This window comes from Siphateles boraxobius, unplaced genomic scaffold (genome assembly GCF_051911475.1).
Source record: "Siphateles boraxobius isolate OS27281-9 unplaced genomic scaffold, OSU_SipBor_1 5, whole genome shotgun sequence".
NCBI classification, from domain to species: domain Eukaryota; kingdom Metazoa; phylum Chordata; class Actinopteri; order Cypriniformes; family Leuciscidae; genus Siphateles; species Siphateles boraxobius.
In genome coordinates this window covers 2,165,233-2,184,755 of record NW_027509141.1, presented here as the reverse complement: position 1 = coordinate 2,184,755, position 19,523 = coordinate 2,165,233, and the positions used below count along the sequence as shown (strand labels likewise).

The window sequence follows — 19,523 nt, the reverse complement described above, 5'->3', positions numbered from 1 at the left end:
TGTTCATGTTCTAAATGCAGCCACTGCAAATTTCACATTTCAGGCATAATGTGAGTTTTCTTTAAGGCAGGCAGTGTCCTTGTGCTCAGAGATCAAATCAGTCTTCATTTTGCAGAGCTTGTCTTTATTTTTAAAAGTGTTGTACATCTGAGGTAGTCTTCATAACCATCTTGTTGCATTTATGGTAGTGGTAAACTTTGCACTTTTCTTTTTAATGAGGTTGTCTTGTATGAAGGAGAAATGGGATTATAGCTTAGAAGGACGACTTCTCAAAAATAAATAAATACATAGAGAAATGGGTAAGGGTAAGCTGTGTTACTCGACGGTATGTAAGTTGAGAATTCTGAGAAATATATTAATAATTTTCATTTCAAATACAAATATAAGCATAAATTAGTTGTTCAATATAAAAACTCATAAATAATTCACACTTTATTTAAAACTATTTGCCACACATAATTTGTATTTACTTACAAATATTACTTCGAAATATTAAATAAGCTACACTTTATTTCGATAGTTCAATAGTAGACATTCTAATAACTACGTAACTTTGCAAATAACTTAACTCATTAATTTACAACTATATATCAACTCACTCTCATTAGAGTATTAGTAGACTGTTACTTTATGACTTATGAGTTAATAAAATAATTTGACATGTAGAATGTCCGAGGAGCATCAAAATAAAGTGTTATTTTATTTCGTATTTCAGATATTAAGTAGACAGTCTACTAATACTCTAATGACTGCTAGCTGACATGTAGTTGCAAAGTAACATCTCTAAAGTGGGCTATCGAAAAGAAATGCCACCATTTTGTATTGGACTGAACACAATAATATATATTGTTGCAAGTGAACCAAAGCCACGCTTCCCACTCCAATTCAAATTGATGGAGTATTGCCATACTCATTTAGTGCTGCCAGTGGTGGCTTTATTTTTGGTTTTGTGTTCACTTGGAAGTGAATTATCTTAAAGAGTAGGGTTAACAGTGGATATTTCCTGGGAAAAGGAAGGGAGCAGCGGACAAGCACAGTTAGTGCCGTTTCCTTCTGTCTACATATGTCTACATTTCTGTATCAGATGCTTACAGTCTGTCACTGGTTTACATACTGTACTTTGTACTTGATTCTTCAGGAGCAAACAGAAGTGAACAGCACCTCAGAGGACATGGACACACAAATGGCTAACAAAGGTAAATACCAAGGAACACACACAGTCAAACAAAGGTTGTTTTGAAAAGAAAAGTTAAAAAGATATATTCTCTCATAGATACGCCCAGTCTGAAGCGCAGCGCCTCTGTCAGGGACCGGATGGCAAAATATCAGTTAGCGGTCCACAGACAGGCTCCTGTGACTGTGCCACGCTCTGTGAGTATGATTACTGTATGTAAAGTACACAGTATGTACACAAACAACGAACCTTTTAGCTGATGGTTTGCTGAAACATATGAAGATGATATACGCTTTACATTGGAGTTAGTGCAGTCAGATCTCTCTGTAACTCACGCAATCAGTGTAAATTAAAAGCATGTTTTTGTTTTTGACCGCCTTGAATTGAATGGGTATCTGTAGGCTTACTAAAGTCTGTAACTGTCGTTTCAATTAGAGAAATGAAAAATTTATACCATTCCTGAAATACTTTTGCATATGCACAGCTAAACATCATGCTCTCTTAACTGTGAACAATATCAGTGTCCAAGAAAATTAGTAGTTGTATTATTTAGATATAAAATGTAAAATCTATTATTTTTTTTATGTACATCTGTGCAGACTGACAGGTCCTTTTATCACTACAAGCTGATGTCTCTGTTGCATCTGCAGCTAATGAACTTACTAATCAATATTTATAGTTATATAGTTTGTTTCAGTCAGTGTGAGCAGATCTTGCAGTGCGCTTTCAGAAACACAAGCTCCACCTGCGTACATCTGCTACGGCTCTTTAATGCATGCGTTTGTATGTCTTACAGTAAGTCTATTGGCAGTAGCAAGTCTAAGTACTTGCTCTGCAGCTGCAGCGTAGCATATAGTCCATACATTATCATTATCATATCCATTACCAATGCTAACATATTTTGAGAGTTGTCATGATAAATAACGGTATCTTGAAAATAAACTGCATGATGGGAATGATTCAACCACAGAGATTAACAATGCTTCTTTCATAGAATCATCCTTCCCCTGGATAACTAATGCCACAGCATATAATAATAATAATAATAATAATAATAACTTATATACCACGTTTCCAATGATCAAGGGCACTTGACAATGAAGAATCAGAAGAGAGTAGGTGTACTGTAAATACTGAGAAAATGTGTTGTAAAAAACACATGATTTTTAATGTGTGCTGATGTGGAGTGATTGTCACTTTGATTCAGGCAAGGCAGTCCGAAAGCGAGGACAGTGTTGCCAGCGTTGATCATAAGGAGATTTCTCCTCCTGCTGGTGATGGACAGACACTGGTACGATACGTGCTCTCATTTCCTTCGAAAACTAGCATTTATTTATACCAATAAAGACAAACTTCTTTCAGACTGAATTTACTGTTATTTAAAAATATTATTACAATTTAAAATAACTGTTTTCTATATGAATACATATATATTGTATATATATTACAATATATTATAAATGTAATTTATTCCTGTGATCAAAGCTGAATTTTCAGCATCATTACTCCAGTCTTCAGTGTCACATGATCCTTCAGAAATCAGTCTAATATGCTGATTTGATGCTTAAGAAATATTTCTGATTATTATCAATGTTCAAAATGTGCTGTTTTATATTTTTGTGGAAACTGTGATACACAATAATTCAAAAATTTGGGCTAAGTAAGATTTAAAATAATAATAATAATCCCTTTATTCCACAAGCATGTTACATTGATCAAAAGAGACAGTAGCAACATTTATAATGTGTTTCAAAGAATAGCTATTAATTTAACTTTCTAATCATAAAAGAATCCTGGAAAAATTTATAACGTATGTATCAAAAACTGTTTTCAACTTCGATAATAATAAGAATTATTAATATTTGATCACCAATAATATAATTATTAAGTAATGATGCTGAAAATTCAGCTTTGATCATAGGAATAAATTACATTTTACAATGTATTAAAATAGAAAAGATTTCTTTTAAATTGCAAAATTATTTCACAAAATGATTGATTTTTTATCAAATAATTGCAGCCTTGGTGAGCAGAAGAGACTTCTTTCAAAAACTTTTAAAAAACTTAATTATTCCACGCTTTTGACCAGTAATAAATAAGTTTGTCACAACATTAAATTGTTTACCTTAAGATTTAACAAGACTCCTGTTTGTCATTGTCATCATTGTTTGTTCTCTCTCTACAGAAAACAGTCCCTCCATCAAACTGTGCGAAGATAAATGGTGAGTCTATTCTTTTACCATTATAATTCAGGAGCTGATTTTATAAATAGTGAGTTATAGTTATATGAGGGTGGTTATCAACAAAAATGGGTTGCTGGTCTGCTTTGACAGGTAACCATGTAATCGTACGAAATGAAGACAGAAATAAATAAGTAGGCTTCTGAAAAATGAGCAGAAATAATATTTCGTAATGTGTTATTGACATCAAAGGCGTCTTTTCTTTCAACGTCTGTAATATTAAAATGTCTGAAAAATACGAACGTGGTGTTTCTTCATTAAAGCCAAAGTTATAGACTCTATCTAAAGAGCTGCCTTAACATTTGTGGAAGGATCAGACTTGGTAGGACGTTTTTGAGGAAATACAGGAACACGTTATAAAAGTTTTCAGAGATTTACTAAAGGCCACAGAAGCAGCTGCAGAACACGGAGTTAAAAAAGCAAAGATGCACTTGATACTTTTGCATGCAATTCGGAGTAAAGGCATGGAAAAATGACACGAGTATCATTTCCACAGCTGCTGAAACACTTGTGTGCAAGGACTTTCCCCTTTGCATTAATTCACTTCAGGAGAATTTAATATTCCGCTTCATACCTGTCTGAGCCTTCACTCCTCTGGAAATCCTCCGTGATTTTAAACCTCACTAAAATATAACGCTTGAATGAAATGACTTGAATAAAGATTAATTGGTTCCTTTTGCTTTTAATTTAAGTGCTTATTTTATTGTTAATTTGTTTTTTTCTTCGTCATGGGTGGAGATTACCGGTTCGATTTAAACTGCCGTGAACAAGTCGCTATCAAAAAATCAGCAAAGTATATAGTGTGCACTATGTAGTGATCTGTCATGTATTTGTGTTTCCTTTAGGAGAGCATGTACACACAGCGAGTCCCAGCACTAGAAACCCTGCGTCAGAGAGCAAGGACCCTCCGAAAGTGCCCAGGGTCTGTGGACTACAAACTCATTTCTGTTTATAGATTTTTAAATGCTTATTGATTTTATGTGCATGCAAATATTTAATTCTACCTGGGGAAATCAATTTCATATTTAGCAACTGATAACTAATCGTCAAATAAAGTTGGTCTGTGGTAACCAGAGATGGGCATAAATATAAAAATACAAAATATTGTGTCTAAAAATGTATTTAAATACAAATACAAAATACTGTGTGAAAAAAATTATTTAAATACAAACACAGTATTTTGTATTTTGAAAATACACAAAATACATGTGAAATTGGCCATCCAGTGCATACGATCACAGTGAATGAAGAAACTACATATGCCTACTGACTTCTAATTCCTTTCTTTCTTTCTTTCTTTCTTTCTTTCTTTCTTTCTTTCTTTCTTTCTTTCTGGCTGGCAATTACAAATAAACTTATGCAAAATAGCAGCCATTTATATACTTATTTCTAACACCATTAAACACTATTAAAACATGAATACTGTATGTACAACTGTGGGAACCTTTTCTGCTATCTAGCAAAGAATATGGATGGCCGATATTTACTTCACAGTAGCAAAATATATCATGGTTTCACAATTCTCAATATCAGTTTTGATACCACAGCAAAAACTGAATTTCAAACTCTTTTGAGGCTTTTCTCTTTTTCTTTTTGCAGGAAGTCCAATGCTTTTAAAGTATAGTGATTTTATATTTATTTTATGTAAAGTTTATTTGTTTATCTAAAATTTAAAATTAGTGTTCATTTAGATTCATTTGACACTATTTACCCCCCCCCCCCCCCAAAAAAAAATGTGTTTTATGAACAATAAAACTAAAAGCTGAAGATTTTTGTGGTGTATCTTTCATCAGTGCTCTCTTTCCACTCCAACGTTCCAATAATTCCTGCCCACTAAAAGCTGCATGGATAAATTGGCTTTCCCCACAAATAGGCCTATCTATGTAAATGATTTAGAAAAAGTTCCATCGATTCACACTTTATGTCATCGCTATGAAATGTAGCGTCATATCACCCAGCCGTAACATGCAGTAATGCTTTAAACACATTTGATAAGCTAGTTGATAAAAATCAACAACCGATCAAAACTGAGTGGCTAACGCTATTTTCCCACTTGTCTGTGCTCTTTTATTCTTTCATGTTAACTGAAGGCAAATCTGAATAATGCACTATTTTTACTTTACTCAACTAGTAGAATTGATCATGACATCCTCACCTTATTCCAGAAAAATGGCTGATCCAATGTTGAGTTGTACTGCAGCTCGCATGCAAGAATGTTAGTGGGTCTGAACTAGTTGATGCACGAAACCAGTACCCTGATCAAGAGGTTTACTGGCAAAAAGTATTTTGAAAATACTTAAATGTATTTAAATACTAATTACATTGGAGTTTTTCCAAAGGCTTTAAAATACAAAATAGTCTTTTGTATTTTACATACGTATTTTAAATACATGTATCTGAAATACTGCCCATCCCTGGTGGTAGCGTGTAGAATATGAACATTAAATTAATGTAAAGATTTTGGGACAGTCTGCTAACTGCCTGTATGAAATATGAGATTTTATGCCATAGAAATCTGATATTCTTACTGATTGCATTGCAAAAGAGATGTTTATAACTCTTGTGTTTCTCTGGACAGAAATTTAATCCGCCTGTCCAGGAAAGATGTGTGTGCTGCCAAAAGACTGTTTATCCGGTGGAAAAACTTATTGCCAACCAGCAGATTTACCACAAGACTTGCTTCCGCTGTGCCTTCTGTAATACCAAACTCAGGTATCTTTTGTCCTTATTTATTTATTTATTTATTTTAAAGTCCCCCTGTAGTCCCCAAAATGACATATTTAACTTTTTTTCCCCTTGAAAGCAAATTCTTTATGCCTTAAAATAGCTTGAATGTCACTCTACACCCTTGCCTCATTTAGTATACGTGGTTCTATGAATATGCAATAGAACAAAGTCAAATAGAAACTGTAAATGGTGGCAAAAAAACATATTATCATTTATATTCAGTTTGGTTTTATTTGATAGGGACAAAGCATGTTAATGTACATTTGTACAAAATACACAATGTAAACAAGCCGGATTATAGCAACATTGCTAATTTACGTCCGTATATTACATTCATTTTGACAGCCTTAAGCCCTATTCGGACTGGATTAGTTTTTAGCAATGTAATTTTACCACAGGACGTCTTTAATAATAATGGCCAATTCGCATGGGATAAAAAATGTCCGTAAAACTAGCAGAACTGGGAGGGGTAACTCGATTTCCACACCGCCGTCTCCTCCCCGTCATCATGTGTGTATTACGTTGTTTCCTGATATCATGTGCGCAAACGCATATAACCTAGATATATATATATATATATATATATATTTATATATATATATATATAAAACGTTAGGTCCGGTCGAATGATGTATTAATTAAATTCAGATTGAATTATGTTGGTAATAGGCACTTACCTAACACTAAACGAAGTTTCGTGCCTCTAACAAGTGCTTTCGATCTTCTTTCTGATCTGAATGGTGTGTGGAAAACACTTGAGTTTTGCCACAGACTTGACATCCCACCATCTAGAACACTTCTGAATGCTTTTCAAGTGCAAGCTTACTTGAAAAACCACAGAAAACTACTTTTATAAACGTATAATATTTATAAACGAATATTTACGTACATATTTACTGCGGGTCTGTTTGCACGAGATTAGTATTACCTGAGGTCATTTTTCATGACCTTCTTACAGAAGGTAAAAGTCGCCGTAATCTTTACTGATATTGTCCGTAATAACTGAGATTGCACTTTCGGAGGGGACTATAATCACTGAGAAGCTCTGGTAATAATTACTTTACCCCACCTCTCCATGTTAAACTAATCCCGTCCAAATAGGGCTTTAGTCTATATATAAAAACAGTTAGTCGATATTAGTTCAAATCCTGAGGAGGTCAGATTTTAGATATCCTGCATGTAAAAATAAAATGTCCTTGTCGTTTCAGCTTGGTGTCTTATGCTTCCCTGCATGGCAGCATCTACTGCAAACCTCACTTCAGTCAGCTTTTCAAGTCTAAGGGCAACTATGATGAGGGCTTTGGCCACCGACCGCATAAGGAAATGTGGACACCACGAACAAACGACGAGGAACCCGAGGGGACCGAGAACTCAAAGCCCATCGTGGCAGAGCCTGTGAAGCCTACAAAACAACCAAAGCCCAAAGCGGAGGAGTCACGACCAGCCAAATACACTGACATGACTGCAGCTCAAGAGACCAGGAGTCATGTGACCAGCTCCACGGAAAAACCACAAACCACTTCTGTGGAAACCAGAAAACTGAGAGTCGCATGGCCACCTCCTGCAGACAGTGATGGAAGCGCCAAAGTCTCCAGTCCAGTCGCTGAGGGTGGGAAGAGTCCATCCAAGCTTTTCCGAGCAAAGTGGCCTCCTGAGGAAGAAGCTCCACCTGCTCCGAAGAGCTCAGAAAGAGCAGAACTGAGAAGCCTGAGACGAAGCTCGTCGCTCAGAGAGCGCAGCCGGCCCTTTTCTGTGGCACCAAGCCTGACATCAACCAATAATCCACAGCAAGAGGTTCCTTCAGTCAGACGAGCCTCGCTGGAGGACCATCGGTCGCTGTCAAAGGCGAAAACAGACAAAACTGAAGTCAAAATCCCAGATAAAGAGACGAAAATCCCAGATAAAAAGACAAAGAACACTGACAGCCAATTCAAAGAGGATGCGGAGAGTCCTGTCAAGATGGAGAGTAAGGAGAAGATGCCCTCTTCCATTCTCAAAGTGACACAACAAACCAAAAAAGAGGCTGGTCCCAAACAAACAAATGAGGAGTCTCAGCCAAAACAAACCAAAAAAGAGCCAGAGGAAATTCAGCCAAAACAAACAAGAAATGAAGCTGATCTACAACAAAGAAATGAGGAGTCTCAGCCAAAACTAACAAAAAAAGAGCCCGAGCTCCAACAGCAGAGGGGTTCGACAGCTCGTGTGGAAGATGAGGAGAAACTGACTTTTCCGGAGCTCCAGGACACATCCTCTCCACCTGTGGAAGAAAAAGCCCATCGGAAATCCCAGGACGTGGGCTTCTGGGACGGGGAGGAGGCCGAGGAGTCCCTGACCGTGGAGGAGATGATCAAGAGGAATCGCTACTATGAAGATGAAGATGACGATGAGGAGGAAGTGGCAATAGTTTGACAATATATGTCATTAATCCATTCCAACTTTTATTTTGTCTGAAAATATAAATGGTGGAGATCTGAAAAACCAACACAATAAAACAACAAGTACTTTATTATAACCAAGTATGTGTGTGTATATATATATATATATATATATATATACACACACACTCTGTGTGTGTGTGTGTGTGTGTGTGTGTGTGTGTGTGTGTGTGTGTGTGTGTGTGTGTGTGTGTGTGTGTGTGTGTGTGTGTGTGTGTGTGTGTGTGTGTGTGTGTGTGTGTGTGTGTGTGTGTGTGTGTGTGTGGTACTGTACATCTTTTTCTCTGGACCTCTTTCTTATAAGAGCTTGAAAGTATTTTTTCCCTTGACATTTATGTTTTATTTTGATTGCTGTATAACAATGACTTGTTTACGAAACGTTTTTAAAAATCACTGTTATTGTTTCTTAATCGAAGAATGAGTTGTGTTGATCCCAGTTAATTAACAAATCATACTATTCTCAGCCTTTGACAGTTAATCAGTAGTAAGCCAAACACATTGTGATTAGTCTTCTAGCTCATATTTTAAAGCATTTTCCACTGTTTTAAAGATTATTGGACAATTGCTCAATAAACATTACCAAAACATTACCAAACTAGAGATATAATGTGCATAATTTCAGTTTTATGTTGAATGATGAATGTTTAAGTCATAATATGTGTATTTATAAAGAGTACATAAATGAAGATACATAATGCCACCAAGCATTTTCTTGTCACCCAATTTGCCAGTTTTCGTGTCACACAGTTTTATAAAGCTTATATGCAACCTTTATAATACTGCCATCTAGTGTTAAACTCGAAACCACCTCAGGTCTGAGTCGAGACCCTGTCCAAAACAGGGTGAGGTAAACATTTCAGAAACTAGAAGGTCAAAAACAATATTTTTCTGATTGTTGATTAAGTGACCATGCAATGCAATTCTGTCATATTTTTATTGTCTTGCCATTTTTATTTTAGGCAAAATAGAAGAAAGTCATACAGTTACAGGAGTGAGCAGAGAAGATGTTTTTTGATAAGTGATCAGTGTTTCTCAATCATGATTCTGGAGTCTATGAACAAGGATAAGCGGCACTTTTTACAGGATTGCTCAGCTATCTAGAATACATTGACACACTTCCTGTCAGCATATAATTATAAGATTGTATTTGCTATCATTAACAAACTGTTAATGAGCAATAGATAAAATTATTAAATGCTCCTTGAATAAAATGCATGCAACTGTCTTCACTGTGTAAATGAAACTCTAAATCCCAACATAATATAACGGTAACATGTTTGCATTAAAATAATTTGGATTATAGACAGTAATAACTGCATTATTTTAAAATGGTGACTTTTACACATGAACCTTTTTAACTCGCATGTTATAAATGCTTAATAAATCATTCATACTTATTTGACACAAAATCCGATTCATTATTAAATCATGATGCAGCAGAAATATTCTATTCTAGTGAGATTGAAGGGTCTTGTGTTTAGGTTCATTAGGTTCACTGTTTCATGACTCATGTCACTTTTCTTACGTAAAATTCTGTTTAAAGACAGGTTGTGATGCAAAAGGTCACGACTTGTTTATTCATGAGAAATTATTAATCTTTTCATTCCAATATTAGTTACATGTGAACCTTAAACTTGGGTGAACACCTGTGAACCATTTATTCATGGGTTATAAACCATACCTGTGAAAGTGGACGGAGTTAACAGGGCTGCCATGGACTCCCATAATGATAATAATAAGACAAGTAACAATTAAAATAGTGTAACGACTGAAGCAAATCAGACACAATTAAAACTCACTCTGGGATATATGGTCACATCCCCCCAACAAGGGCAAGAAGGGTCTTGGTTACCATGACTACAATCAGATAAGTTTGCTTTATTGCTGTGAAAAATGTGGTCAAGACTGAAGCCATCAAGACCTACAGACCTTCCTGCATTAATTTACAGACGAACTGATCTATAAATGTACATGCATCTCAGGACATAGTTTGTGATAATTTACTGTCTTGTGTAGTGTCTTTCAACACACATATATATATATATATATATATATATATATATATATATATATATATATATATATATATATATACTGTGTATTTTATAATAGAACCAGTGGTCAATGTAACCTCACCTATACCATGTTTGGTCTTTATAATGTGGTACTTTGAAGACTGAAATGATCGTGTATATGTCAATAGCTACACAACATAGTAATTTTACAAGAATCTGTCATAGTTTCTTCAACAGCAACCGATCCAGCTGCACAGGCAAATGAGCACGCTCGAAACAAAAGATCCATAAATGAAATTCTCCCGCTTGGAAACTCCACCTTTCTTATTGGTCGAGCCAACCCTGAGAGGTGGGACCTTTCTCAGGCTTTAAATGGCCTCTATCCCTTCCCTCTCTTGGCCTTTTCGGTACGTTCGGGGTGCTGTGCTGTCATGCGGGGCCGCACCAGGCCTTGACTCACAACCAGCCATGAGCTCATGGAGAGAGAGAGAACTTTCAGTCAGAACAGAGTCGAACTAACCATGCAAGTTCATCATATCTTCTTCATCCAACGGAGAAGAAAATGATTGCAACTTCAACGTTTGACACTCACAGAACCATCAAGACCCTTTTTCTGGAACTTCAAGAAATGCTTTTACTGAAAAGGCCATGCAAGTATACATTTAATGAGGTGCTCCGAAAATAATAAGCTGATGGTTCTTTTCATGTTCAATGAATCGTTTCCGTAGTTTCATTCTGGCATTTACCATCTACCCATGTATGTGTAATTTAGACATGTGTTCGTGATTTTCTTAATAAAACTTGTGCACAATATGTATTTGGTTCTGATCCTCTGCTTGCAACGAAGTTTATTTTACGATATTGATATTGTTAAATGCTCTAAGCGCTGTACCTGCTAAGAAAGATTTTTTTTTTTCCTGTGGCCATGAAAGATACCCTTAGAATAAATGAATAATCAGTTCGTTGAGTTAATAAATGAGTTTGTTGGACGAACTGATTAATTGATTGTAAAATTAATTTAGCTACATCAAGTTAATCCAATTAACTGACCCAAATATTCATAATTTATCATAACAAGTTATGAGTTATTTTTAATATTTCCCCTTTGAGCTAACTTGTTACAATAGGGAACCTTTGTGCTTGGCCCATAACTATATAATTTTGTAAATATGAAAAATATAAAGAAAATGTGTACAGCCTCAATCAGAAGTTTCAGTAGCAAATTGTTTAACATTACTGATGTGACTACATATCTGTCTCTGTACATCTTATTTAAATTCCAATCTTTACCATTGTAAATGGTACAAAAAATAGTATGTTTCCTATAACCCTCCTTTCGCATTTGGGTCAGTTTTGACCCGGATGCGCTACATACACATTTCTTTAAAAATCCACACTAATTAAGATCTTCAGTATTACTAACTTCCAGGCAGGTGTGTTTGACATGAAATCTGCTGGAGGTCGGATTGGACAGCTCCATGACATCTCCCATATTTGCTCCATGAGCATTCTCTGCTATAGCCGCAAGACAATTGTGTCCTCACAATGCTCACAACATGAGAATGTGCGCGGTCCTTCCTTGAATACAAGCCCAAGCATATCCCTCCTTACTATCCTTATAGGAGAAGATGGCATTACAGTAGCCTATATACTGTATATGTATATATTGCTTTTTGTCCCAAAGATAAATTATATACATTATAATATATATTTTATATTACTAATGAAAGGGATGTTTTTAGGAGCCCACCAAAACAGTTTTAGACAGTTTTATTTATTTGTTCAGAAATTACTACAGTTATAACAGCTTCCCACATTGTAATTATCAATTAAAGTTCCACAAAAACTCCTCTGATGTCATGTGTAAGGAAGAAATAAGAAGTTTATTTTATATTATTCTTTAAAAAGCATTCATAATGATGCACCACAGTCCCCCAAATGCACATGCCAATGGTAATTATGCATTCATTAAGCCTCACATTTCTGAGTGTACAGAGAATTTAATCCACATCACTCAATATATTTTCCTGAGTTATGCATCCGGGGAAAGAATGGTGTGAATGTTGAATCCATGCCTGTCACGCATATGCCTCAGAATCACTGCAGGCCTCTTCCATTCATTTTTTAATTCCTGAAGTATGCTAATGTATTTTCCCCACATCCTGTGGTTAGCGTTAAAGTATAGGATCACGCAATCTGCTGCTCACCAGCTCTATGAAGCGAGACGGACACTGAAGCCCACGCATCCTACTTTTTCCGGGCACCGTTTGTCACGACGTGCCAGACCTTTAACTGCAGGCATAAGGTCTAGGCTGCAGCGATGATGTACGTATTTTTGTAGGTCAAAGCCTGGAAACCAACTTGCATTTTAGCACTCAGTTTTGTTTAAACGCCATAACCCAATCTTCTTGCAATCACATCATTCTCTATAGGGCACAGCTGAATGGTTTCTGCTGTATCAGTAGCGAATGAGATCGTTGCTCAACATTCAAATACTTGGTCAACATTTGCTGTAGAAGTTGCAGTGCGCTTTCAGAAACCCTCCACCTTCCCCAGCTCCACCTGTGTAGATCTGCTACGAGTAATTCATAACGAGAGCATGTCTTACTTGCTCACAGCAGTGTGTCGTGTGTGTATTATCAGTGACAAATCCCGTACCTGCTCTGCAGCAGCACAAGCTAAGACCAAACATATCAATATTGTCATATCCATTACCATGACAAAGAGAGAAAATCGTTGAGTCAAGTCAGCTTTATTTATATAGCACTTTTTCCAATGCAGATTGTTGCAGAGCAGCTTTACAATGATAACAAGAAAATAATGCAACAGAGTTTGTTTCTGCTGTACAATAGATCTATAAGAAAAAAGCAGAATAATTTTTTTTTCAAAACATATCATTTAAAACATATCTTTTTAAATAATTTATTCATTTATTTTATTTATCTTTGTTTATTTATTTGTTTGTTTGTTTGTGGTCAGCCACACTCACACCTGACACAATGCAGTAGTAAACTTGATGCCAGATCTAAGCCAGATTGTCAAACGTAAACAAAATGTGTCCAAATTGTGCCATAAAGGTAATCAGTAGCCCTTTAAAATGCTAAAAGTGCAAAATGTTAATTCCTTATTGAGCAACAAAATCATTCAGGCCTGCAATACTTCAAGTGTCATCCATCACTGCATTATTAATCCACTGGGGATAAAAATATTAACAGTATGTTTACAGCATGTTTATAACTGGATCAGTAACCTTATTCGGGAGCATTAATATGGTTGAAATCCGTTCTATCAAACTTTCCACATACCAATGTTTATATATCATTGCACACAGACTGACCTGCTGGGCAAAATTTGCTAAATGTCCATTGCCAAATGTTTTATGTCTGTTATTATTTCCAGTTCCTTCCTTCCTTTTTTCCCTTCAATCCTCGATTAACTCCTAAGGTGGCATAAGACTGAAGAGAGTGGCATTTATAGATGCAAGGACTCCATACTTTCAGGGAGGGAATAAATTGAGCATAAAACAGTGCATATAATAGAAGTTAATAAAAGTACTTTGTGTTTCAGTACAGCACTTTATTCAAATGCATGAAGACGCCAAGATACTATGTGTGCTTTTCCGATGTTTCCTTTCAAAGCTTCTGTTGTTTTTGTTTTCTGAAGGCTCTTCATTCAGTGTTGAAACATTGCAGGGATTTGCTCCCATCAGTGAGGATAGGCAGAGATCTTGGGCAAAACAGTTGGGGCTCCAGTTCATCCTGTTCAAATGTGTTTAGGTCTGTGTAGCAAGGTTAGATGTTGTGGGAAGAAGGAGGCGGGAACCGGCGAACGTTCAACAATTTTTGTAATAAATAATTAAACAAAGTACAAAAAACGAAAGTAAAGACGGCAGTCCCTCACGGTCGACTGCCGCCACACATAATAAAACAAAACATCAAATAAAATAGTCCAGGCCTGTTCCTCTCTCAATCTCCACTGCCGTCGCTCCTTTTTTATGCTTCTGCTCCTCCGTGAGAGATACGAGACCGGTGCGTCGCACAGGTGTCCCTCATTATCAATCACGCCACCGGCCTCGTGCCGCTCTCTCATGTCCCTCGGCCTCGTCCTGCTCGCCACAGTCTGCTACTGCAGAGAGATGTGTTTTATCCAGGACCTTACCAGTTCTTGTTGATAAAACCCTTAAATACACCAGACCAGCAGATCTTGTCTTGTTTAAAACAACGCAACGCAATCTATGCTACTGTTGTCTCCCATATTCTACTCCCAGCTAACAAAAATATGTTCTGAAAATGCTTTGCTAATCTTCCCATTAACTTATGAAAAATGAAATCTGTTTACCATATCAAGTGATCGAATCTCTTCAGAAAATTTGGACTAAACCGCTCAATTCATATGGATTAGTTTTACCTCGTTTACACTGTCAGTGAAATGTGACTAGGGTTGGGTACCGAAACGTGGTAAACGGTAGTAACAGAGAATGTCTAATATAGGGAGAAGTTTCACTGGCAGTAAACTTCCGGGTTCTGAACTGGTTGCAGTTCCACTTTGGCTCCATATGAGGGCGCTCACAGGATGAGTGCAGAATGAATGGAGGTCTATCCGGAGCTATACCCCTCAAAATCCACTTTTCTCAGGATATAATTTTTGTCTAGTAATTTGAATGTTGTTTTCGAAAGGAGATGCAAAGAAATTACAGATTACTGGGTGTTAGATTTTTTAGAGTCACTTATTTGCTTTATAAGTCTTTTAAAATGGCAATGACGTCATAACATCGTACGACCAGAGAACTGCCTTACGGCAATCCTTCAGTCACTTTTGTGCTTTCGCGATCTGCACTTTCTTTTCTCTCAAGGCATCGACAACACCGCTGACACCGGTAAATACACGTGCTAGAAGAGTTTTTGTTTTGTTGTTTTAAAAGACCACGCCGAAAATACTTCGGATGCCACGATGCCATCAAGCGGTATCTCTGGACATAATCAGTCCTTCACTGACCAATCAAAGTCCATTAGCAGAATGCTAGCGTGTTATGGGCAACCACAACTCAACCTGTAAGAAATTGAAAGGACATATACTTGTTCATTCAACTTTGGACCTATAATCCATGTTGAACTTGCAAAATCTACATTCAAATCTGAGATTTCTCAACGGCAATCGGGTGAAAGAGACCAATTTAGCCGTCTAGCTCCATAGACTCCCATTCATTTTGCACTCGGACGATCGCCCCCCAGTGGAACTCTGGTGGAACCACAACCAAAATTCTGTACAATAGGGCTTAATAGGGAGTGGCCAGGCTTTCCTTAAGCCTTGTTTATAGTTGACGCGTCCACAAGAGCGCGAAGGTGCGCGCGGCAAAAGTGACGTCAGTGCGGTGTGGGCGGTCGTGCGCGTTGGGTGCGCAAGACCCTATTTCGCCTGGCGGTGTGCACGGCACTTTTTGTAACTTCGCGCGCGACGCCGCATCCGAAGATGAACCTCCCCAAACGGACGAGGCGTTTATATTGGACGCCCTCGCCGTTGTGCTATTCTGTGAAACGGCAGGGGGCGACTCGGAGAATTCTCCTCTAAACCACCAGGAATCAGCAGTGAAGAAGTAGCTTTCCGTTTATTAGTAGTTTATTACTTGCTGATTCATATAAAAAGAGTAATAAATGCAGTAGCCTAGGTTTATTGTACTTTCACTGCATGTAAACTAGTTAAACAACTGAAGCCTTATTGAAGAGTGTTTAAACCTTAATTTCATCAGCAGGGCTTACTTCTGCTATTGTAGGCTTATTTTGTAAATGAAAGCAGTTACGTTAGACTAGTGCAAACTGGGTGCTTAATGCAAATGTGTTCCTATTCACAAAATGAGAGGCTTTCAATGCAAATGTCTCTGGGTATAGAAGGATCATAAACATGCTGGTACAGATGTACCAGTTCGGCCAGATTCGGCTCAAAGTCGTTCATCTTCGGATGCGGCGCCGCGCGCGAAGTTACAAAAAGTGCCGTGCACACCGCCAGGCGAAATGGGGTCTTGCGCACCCAACGCACACGACCGCCCACACCGCACTGACGTCACTTTTGCCGCGCGCACCTTCGCGCTCTTGCGGACGCGTCGACTATAAACAAGGCTTTACGTCGTCATATTATATTAGCGCGCGCGCCATGTGCTCCTCAGATTTCTCTGCCGAAAAAGGAAGCTTGTCGGCAGCGCGAGGAGTGTGGCAGCGAACGCAGCGTATCGTTCGCTATTCAGAGAACATAGGTTGCACCAGTCACTAGAGACGTTCTGTTTCATAGGTTCACTTAACGCTGCGTAGCGAAGACGCAGTGGGAACGAAACACCAAACTCGCCAAGCTAAGCGCTGCCGTAACTAGAAGCTGAGGAATTCAACTTGCCACAGGAGCTGCTGATTCAGTTCTACTCAGCCGTCATTGAGTCTGTCTTATGCACTTCCATCACTGTCTGGACTCTGGTTTGGTTCAGCTACCAAATCAGACATCATAGGAGACTACAACGGAAAGTCCGGACTGCGGAGAGGATTATTGGTGTCCCCCTGCCAAACCCCCAGGACCTGTCCTCTTCCAGAACGAGGAAGAGAGCAGGTAAAATCATCACAGACTCCACTCACCCTGGACACCACCTGTTTGAACTGTTACCGTCAAGACGGCGACTCAGATCACTGGCCACTAGAACATCTCGGCACAGGAACAGTTTCTTCCCACAGGCCATTTCCCTCCTGAACAGTTAAAGGTGTGATGAACTGAGAAATCAAATTTTCCTTGAGCTTTTGACATACAGGAGGTCTTCATACTATAAGAATATCCTGTAAGTTTCAGAACCGAAAACTTCCTTGTTAGTCCAATAAAAGTTTTTTATTGACACCAGGCTCAGCGAACGACAGGTTTTTCAAAGTGGGGATCTATGACGTCAAAGAGGATAAAACCCCTCCTCTGCAAAAGAAGATCAACGCCTACTTCAACACGGCCTGTTTAGCCCCGCCCACCGACTCGCTCATTACATAGGCCCAAGACGAGGTTCAATACTGTTTATGCCTCAGTGACTAAACGATCAACTTCACATCGTTTCTCTTAAGATGAAATAATATTAAAACTGTGATTAAGTTATACAGTAGAAAGAAAGCGACCAAAGAACGCTCCCTTTCCAATCGCCCAAGCTGTCAGTCAATCAATCACACAGCGCGCAAATCTCGTTATGAAATCAACAGAGGTGGGCTGTCAGGGCCACCAGGGCCTTCTCTGCTGGCCCTGTCAGAATCTAAAATATAATATAATATAATATAATATGTAAAATATGTATGTACGATTATATTTCCATAAAGAATATGGTTATTTTTTGTGAGGCTGAGCTGGATTTTCCATATGGTCATCTAAACGCATCACAGCTCCGTGGACCAGCACTAGAAGTATAGCTACCCTTCCGTTGAAGCTGCCATTTCCCATTTGATCATAACTTTGACTGACGTGTATCATTAGCCAATCAAATTTCGATGCGCAGTGACAGAACGCCCTCAGGGTCCAGCGATGTGTCGGCGCTAGCCCCCGCTGGTCATCAACCGTTTGAAATGTTGGCGGGTTGTGAGCAATGTCAGTGAACTGAGCTATGGCCGCTGCCTTCACACCCCTTACCGATCCAGTTGACGATCTCCTTCGTGTGCCTTCTTCAAGGCGTATGTTTGGAGAGAAGAAAGAGATAATTTAAAAAGGAAGATCTACACCTAAGCTGGATGGGCTGACCAAGGTCGGAAAAGGTTTTGTGCGGCACTTCACTGAGGGTAACTATGAACGCTATGACTGGCTAACAGCTAGCACTGAGCGGAACAGGTTATTTATCATTCACACAGGAAGTGAGGAACGGGATGAGGAACCAAAGAGCAGTGAGGAACCACGTTCACGTCTGTCTGTTTAATGCTGGAGCCAGCAGACTTGTTCAACATGTTGACGTTAAAGGCCCTGTTGGGACCAAGTTTTTGTAAATGTTTTGTAAAAGAGTAAAAGTAAGTTTTGTCGCTATGCAAGCATTTTCATCGACTAGCTTATTAATAAAAAACTTTCCGTTGTATGAATTATGTTTTATGTATATAAATATTGTAATCAGTTTTAAATACATTTTAATCATTGTAAATAAATGCACAAAAATATTTTCAACATTCATGGTTGTGTGTTTCATATTATTTTTAAATCCATGTTATATACAGTTTTAAACTATAAGTCCTTAGCTAAACTATGAGTTTAATGTAATTGGTGGCTAAGAGCCGTTTGTTAAACAGAGAAGAAGACTTATTATACATACAAGCTGTATACAATAATATTAGGCACAGTAGCTTCTTTTCTTTTCTTTTTTACCAAGAACTTTATTGAACAATGTGAAAAACCATAAATGGCCCGGTACAAAATAGGGATCTCACGATATTTGATCAGTTAGAAGACGCATAAAGCTTGCCACCAAGAACAGGCAAATGTAGCCTAATCATTATGAATGTGTCAAATATAACAAGGAGACATTTTAATTGTTTATTAATAAACTAGTGTTTTCTGTGACGATGCTGACTCGCCACCTTCGCAGTATTGTGAAGGCGCCTATAGAGAGAAATGCACACTTCATACGGATTATTAGAGTTGTCTGTTTCTTTTTGTTTTGAATTGTTTTGTTTAGAAGTAGACATTTCAAGCTTAGATATATTTCTGAGTTTCTGTTCATTTATGAGACAAGCTCCAGTTCACGTGCGATGCAAGTTATATCGCGTCGGCACCTCCACGTCCTGATTATAGGCTACTATATTTGCTTCTTATTTATTAAATCCAGGCAATTGGTTAAAACATTGATTAAAATTAAGATACAATTTATATAAAATGAAGTTCAGTTTAAAGAAGGGCTTTATACAAAACAAAACTTAATAAAGCGGTCAAAATGATGTCTCTCGATATT

The 19,523-nt window shown here is 37.8% G+C and overlaps 1 protein-coding gene across 4 annotated transcripts in view; it reads left to right on the top strand.

Moving 5' to 3' along the window:
- lima1b (LIM domain and actin binding 1b) overlaps window positions 1-9,171 on the top strand; it is a 44,414-nt gene extending 35,243 nt beyond the window's left edge. For all 4 annotated transcript variants that reach the window (XM_077204420.1, XM_077204422.1, XM_077204421.1 and 1 more), the window contains 7 exons: window positions 1,139-1,196; window positions 1,274-1,371; window positions 2,382-2,465; window positions 3,360-3,396; window positions 4,260-4,336; window positions 5,993-6,126; window positions 7,350-9,171. In XM_077204420.1, coding sequence (XP_077060535.1) covers window positions 1,139-1,196; window positions 1,274-1,371; window positions 2,382-2,465; window positions 3,360-3,396; window positions 4,260-4,336; window positions 5,993-6,126; window positions 7,350-8,550 — 1,689 coding nt within the window. In that variant the 3' untranslated portion in view covers window positions 8,551-9,171. The remainder of the gene's footprint in view (window positions 1-1,138; window positions 1,197-1,273; window positions 1,372-2,381; window positions 2,466-3,359; window positions 3,397-4,259; window positions 4,337-5,992; window positions 6,127-7,349) is intronic.
- Window positions 9,172-19,523: the final 10,352 nt, after the last annotated feature.